General features: G+C 38.5%; 1 protein-coding gene across 1 annotated transcript in view; it reads right to left on the bottom strand.

Annotated features, from left to right (window-relative positions):
- Positions 1-4,151, bottom strand: part of LOC140943137 (dynein axonemal assembly factor 10-like) — a 9,962-nt gene extending 5,811 nt beyond the window's left edge. The window contains exons 1-4 of the mRNA XM_073392192.1: positions 3,920-4,151; positions 3,544-3,644; positions 1,225-1,355; positions 162-263 (exon numbers count right to left, since the gene is read on the bottom strand). Coding sequence (XP_073248293.1) covers positions 162-263; positions 1,225-1,355; positions 3,544-3,644; positions 3,920-4,093 — 508 coding nt within the window. The 5' untranslated portion in view covers positions 4,094-4,151. The remainder of the gene's footprint in view (positions 1-161; positions 264-1,224; positions 1,356-3,543; positions 3,645-3,919) is intronic.
- Positions 4,152-6,629: the final 2,478 nt, after the last annotated feature.

Raw genomic sequence — 6,629 nt, 5'->3', positions numbered from 1 at the left:
TTTATACTACTACCAACAAAAGGTTTGTAATTTTCACATGTAGTTATTTCAAATTAAGCTGAAATACCACTGCTCTAAGCCAATCAAATTGCAGAAATTTCTCATGTAGTAGCATAAATCTCTGTAATGAAATTTTAAAAAAAGACACATTTAAAGCTTACCAAACGCAACACACCAACAGTCTCTACCCTCTTCTCCCTCCGCTGGAGCCATGTTAGCAACTGGTTTGTCCTTTTGACGAGGATCCCAGACTTTTACAGATCCTGGCAAATGAAAAATGAATTATACGCATTATTCACAAAGTACAAAGTCAAGACGAATGGATATTGGCCAAGTTCATTTTTACATTTGATTAATTTTATTTTTCTTAATGTGGAGAAAGAGCAAGGCCAATATACAGCATTTTTAAAAAGATGAAACAAGAACGCTCTTAAAAAAGTATTAAGTCTCGCTTGCTTGGACAAATGAGGAGACAATTAATTCAACATGAAACAGGATTTCCTCTCCAAAAGTTTTTCACTTCCTACTTTACCAATGGTCGAGTACTCTTTAGGATATTTACCTTTTATATTGTATTAATTTTGATGATGATTGAGTAAGCATGTATACAATCGAACCTTTGGTTCGAACTCAGTGTTATCCAACAAGACCGCAACCCTCTTCGATGTCCATAATTCTTCAGATGATACTCAACCTCATTCAATAATATTGCTAAAAGTATTATTAATACTTATTACAATTAAATTTATCAATGATGGTTTGATTTATTACTAGAGTTAAGTGTTTTATATCTTATATTTTTAATACTGCTGAATTAAAAGCTCCACGAACAACTAGTGGATGTGAATGTTTATAATTATTATCATTTTTTTTTTGTTTTATTTTGTTTTGTTTTGTTTTTTTATATAGGAACTTTTCTAACCTGTTTCTTTTTTAATGTAAGAGACGGATAATTCTCTTTTGTCATGACTTAACTTAAAACACTGGACTTGCCTGCATAAGTTATTGATCACATCTGAGCCACAAGGACACAGTGATTGTATTTTTATGATTTATATAATTTTTAATGTTGTATAGTGCTTAATCCTTACTTCAAAATATTTCTGTAAATTATGTACATATTTTGAATAAAATTGTTGTTTTATTATTATTAATATTATTACTATTATTATTATAACTGTTATTATTATCATTATAAAATACAATAACTCTAGACTGAATTACCATCTCTACTCGCGGTAACAATTTCTGGAGCTCCTTCCCCAATACCGAGACCTCCAACTCCATCTATAGCATTTATTATCTGTGAATGAGCTTTGACTGAATAGACTGGTCTCTCAGTATTCTCAAGATTCCTGCATGAAAACAAAATGGTACTTCATTACTGGTAAGTACTTAAATATGCAAATGATATACCAACAAAAGACACAATCTAAAGAAATGTTAATAGTACATGTACTATCCAAACAATCTGCTGTAAAGGCCTCATTCAAGGTAACACCATAGATATTGTCCATAGATTTTAAAGTTACTTGTTAGATCAAGTGAAAAATAGTAGGGGCAGGGCTCGAAAAAAGTACCATCAAGTCATCCAGGATATTGAAGTACATTTCCTTCTGAGCAAGTAACTTTTATAATTCACTTGTCCAATGGGCAAGTGTCCAAGCAACTGATCTAACTAAATCATTAACTAAGAAGAGCAAGACGTAGCCCTGGGCAACCAAAATGAGAGAGCAGCTTGCTCAAAGGACAAACTGGAATTCAAGTCTTTTTTAAGCCCTGAGGGACCTTGAGATACATAGTTTCTATCCAAATTCAAGTGTAAGGAAACATGTTTGCCTTACAGTTGTATGAAGGTGAAAAGGAGTTCCCATTTGAGGTAATGACACCATCTTTCTACACAGTGGCTTAGCTATTTCTCTCAGGGTGTTCATTGGGGATCGGAGAATTCGCCGTTAACTATGCAGTCTGGCAAATGTTTGGTAGCCTACCACTATTTTTTATTCAGACACATGTGCAGCCTCTTTCAAAATATTCTCCTCTATAACATTACACCTTTCTCCTGCTACTAGAATTCTAAGTGAAAACCCTGTTCTCTTAAGAAAGGGGCCGGGAGGAGAGGGGGGGGGGAAGGAGGGCTGGGAGGGTTCTTCCTTGTCATAAGGCAACTCGGAGGTACTGCTATATGTGGTCCTATTTGGGAAGATTTTTACATTACTATTCATTTCAGGATGACCTAGTTAAAAGGTTTTTTAGGGTAGATGTATAAACAGAAATTGGCTAAGTTGGGATTGCAAAAATTACATTTACCCAAAAGTGACTAAAAGAGGGTCTACAATTGGCTACAGAATAGACAACACTGTATAAATAGGGTTAACGGGTTCAGAGAGGCCAGTGGCGCATGTACCTGACAAAATTTAACCCAACCTTCCAGGGTAAGGGGCAGTCTACCACTATTTACAGCAATGAATACAGGTATTTTACCTGACTAGTGTATATGTTGTGGTTTAATTTCATCCTTGGTTTAAATTTTATTTTCTTTTGTTTTTGGGTATGGTAATGTAAGATAATAAGTTTCAAACAAAATACAATGAAATTTAAACCAAGGATACAATTGAACCACAACATGTACATACAAAAAGACAGTGTAAGGTCTCTGCTCTCCTCATAATATGGTCTTGGAGTAAAAGGGACATAGAAAAGCTAAAAAAAAGAGTTTACAGTCGACTCTCTCTTAACGGACACCTCTATAAGACAGACACCCCTGTAAAACAGACACCCAGAGTTGGTCCCTGCCTTTGCTTATTCCCTTTATTTGACTCTTTATAAGACGGACATCTTTCTAAGACGGACACTTGATGCCAGTCTTAGAGAGAGTTGGCTGTAGGTGAAACACAAAATGGAATTGGTGGTGATTTTGCATGGCTCTGCCATTGCTACTAGTTAGGTCTGCCTTAACATACTGATAACACCTTTTTTAAAAGTCTCATGCTGTCAACCATTTAGTTATTCTAATAATATAGTGGGATTCTAAACAGTACAATTCAGTGCCGTAGCCAGACCAAACGGCCAACCGAGGCAGGCGGGAGTTGCTAGGGGGGTTCGGGGGCATGCACCCCCCCCCCCCCCAAGAAATTTTGAACTTTAGTCTCTCGGAAATGCGATTTGCAGCGTTTTCTGGGCCTTTCGGTAACTTTTTTTCAAGTTAATTTAAGTGGAATTTAAAAAGCAATAATCAGAAACAAGCTACATAATCTGGGTGACTGTTAACCTCGCCAATGGTTTTAATCAGTATTTGTTCAAAAAAAATTTGGGTTAACGTACGTAGCCCCTTGAGATCGATGATATGGTAATTTTTTCATAGTATATTTACTGAATTGCTGAATTCTTTGTAATATCATGATGCGTTAAAAATATCCGATGATCGCTTATGTAAAATAAAAATGATCGGCGAAATTCGTCAAAATTTTACCGAGGCGAGTGCCTCGGTTGGCCTCATACTAGCTACGGCGCTGCAATTTATTTGTTAATTGAATGACAAACCATATCATCATTTTCCCATCAAAATCTCCTGTTGCTAAATATCTCTGTTGCAAACTTGAAGCACCAAAAGTACCACATTTCAGAGCTGTCCTTTTCTCATCCTATAAATTGAACGGCATTTACAGTATTAATTAATATACCCTATAAATTGAATGTTCATTATTTGGATCTATTTGCAGTATTTAAAAATCAAAATTTTTTCTTAACTGAGGGCAAATATAAAATTACCCTACGAACAGAGGTTTCTATCTTGCGTGACTTTTAGCGTTTACTTAGTCGTTTGCGTAACTTGTCTGTCGCACAGTTCGTTTGTTTCGCGACAGACAAGCTACACGAACTACTTTAAATTATGCAGCATGTCTGATGTTTTACTCACGTTTTTCAGGAGATTGACAGAGCCCTTCGAAACCTCGTATATTTGCAAAGCACCAGTGCCACGTGGGTAGTTTCCAAGTACAACAAATCTCGGACTGCAAGGGATCCATCGAGCATCAAAGAGCGTATAATCTAAGGGTTTATGTACGTGCTCAATTATATTTGGCTTATCCATCTTTGAAAACGCTAATATCTTCTAGGCGTTCTTTCACACGATGTTTGCGCACAATTGTTGCGCATGCAGTTTTTACTTCTCCGCTGTACACTCATGGTGATTTCGTAATACGGTCAAGTGAGAATTTACTTTAATTTATTATTATTATTATTATTATTATTATCAGCTTTATAATTATTTTGTTTTCTTTTTCCTTTAATTCCTAATTTGTAGGCTACTGTAAATTGCAAACGTTAAAACATTGTGAGGGTGGTGGCCGTGGTGGGAAGCTGGAAAAAAAGAGCAAATACAGAAAAGATAGCTATAAAGGGTTATCTCAAACGGGATTCGGCCGATCCCCAGCCGATCAGGCCGATGCCGAGAAAATGAGGGCATTTTACGGGAGTGACAAGGGCGAACTCTTTTGCTTTCCCCCCTGATGACTTTTACAGAGCATACTAATTAGATAGAGAGACCTTCACGAAGTCTTAGAAGAAACTATCTCTTCGCGGCAGCAATCCAACAAACCCGAGGCTTTCTGACACTGGATGCTGCACTGTGGGCTTGTCATGAAATTTGGTCCCTAGCTGGTGTTTATGTTCTTTTCTTCTATTTTTTTTTTTTTTCGCGCAGGCTCGCGATAGTGTTTCGAAAACATTCTCATAATGTTTCGACACAACAGCCGGCTCGGTCTCAAAGTGCTAGCGTATGTAGCCCCAAATGGCCAATTCACTGCATGCCACCCTAGTCCCTAGGCGATCTCTACAGCGCAGGGTCGAATCCCGGTTTGACCGAACTGACAACTTCTGGGGACTAGGCTGACTGCATGCTACATGTACACTGATGCTTAGTACGCTTTCATGTAAAAGAAAAATTACTCACGTTAGAACCCGCGAGGGGCACTCGGTTCTCGCTGTTTCGACTTTCTCCTTTCACTTCCTCTTTACTTGTGCCGGTCGCCCAGGCTATACTGCAGGAAAAAACGAGTCTCCTTTAGATCCTACGTTCTGCGGCAAGATCGTTTGCGGTCCTTTACAGTTAATGTTCCTTTATTTCTAATAGCATTTTTGCACCGCAAATCCGATATGCTGTTCATTTTGCATGGTTTTGTCCATGTTTCTAAGGTTGGTTTTGTCCTCAAAGTATACACTTTCTTTGCGAGACATCAAAGCGACACTTGGACTCTTGCCACCTGGAGACACGTGATAAAGCGTGATTCTGTGGGTGATGGGGTTCAATGTTAAGGCTTAAAACAGCGCGAGCGGGTATTTTCTCAGCCGATCTTCTGTTTTGCCTGTTGTTGCACCGTCCTGACGAGCCACAATAATGGCGAAAACACTGAGCTGTCGACGGCTACAACCCCGCTCTGTTTTGGGTTCTGTCGGTGTCGCGTTGATTTCTTTCAAATTAAGTTTATTTCCACGTAGTACGATTAGCTTTGTGGAATTGAATGCATACTGCAAGAGGCAAACTAACTTACACCAGCGCGGGCTTAAAGGGACACTATCAGGCCCCTGACCCCCTTTGCCAGGAACCCATCCCTATCTGCCTGCTGGAGCCTCTGACCCAGACCTCCATACGCTCTATATTTTTGAGGGATCCTTTGCCCGTATCTTTCTATTTTTGATTCATGAGCTCCTGGCTGGTGTGCATTAGGGAATAACTCTGACCAACGTACTTTTCTTTCTTTATCTTTATTGGTTATTTATTTTACAAATGCTCCCACACAACTTAGTTGCACAACATTGGGGATGCGTAGAAGACTACTTAGTAGCTTATATGTACAAAAAAGAGTAAATTTTTCGCAAAAGAAAAACAGTTATCTGGAAAAAGTGCTACCTTGATATAAGCGGGAAACACTACCGTCAGTGCTTGTTGCTCTCCCGGGGGGTTTGCTATACGGGGAGGCTCCGCCCGAAAGGGGTGCTTTTTTCAGGCTTCAGGTATATGTAAGAAAGTGGGTTTTCATCATTAGAAGTATATAAAAGGGTAGGGAAATCTGTTATTTTGGTCTGTAAAAGGATCAGAAGGGTCTAACAGACGCATTTTATGGATGGGAAAGAGACAAGGAAACTTTTTGGTTTAGTGATTTATTCGTATTAAAAAGACGGAGCATTTTCAGCAGTTAAAAGTGAAGCAGAGTGTTAAACTAGTTGTGTCGTAAGGGGTACCATTTGTCAGTAGAAGGTATAAGAGAGGGATACCTTTTATGTTAAAAAAGGTATGTAAAATGATAGAGGGTTAGACCTTGGGGCGGAGCGTCCCCGTATATAACTTCGGTGAGTACCCGTCAGCTGGTTGCTGCATTAATATGTATCAGTGTCAATCTATATAGTGAAAGATATTGTCCATTATGGTAAGTGCATGATAAGTTCACTTATCGTTTGTCTTGGAATAAACACTTGGTATTTAAATCTTTAAGCTTTTTATAACGGATTAGTTAGAGATCATATTGATGATACAATTGTTGAGTCAAAGACAGCTCATGTAGAGGGCTGTGAGCAAGGTCAGATCACCTTCACACCGGAGTTGGCGTGAACGGTCAGTTTTCGACGGG

This window comes from Porites lutea, chromosome 7 (genome assembly GCF_958299795.1).
Source record: "Porites lutea chromosome 7, jaPorLute2.1, whole genome shotgun sequence".
Taxonomy (NCBI): domain Eukaryota; kingdom Metazoa; phylum Cnidaria; class Anthozoa; order Scleractinia; family Poritidae; genus Porites; species Porites lutea.
The sequence above is the reverse complement of the archived record's forward strand: the minus strand, read 5'-3'. Positions and strand labels throughout refer to the sequence as shown.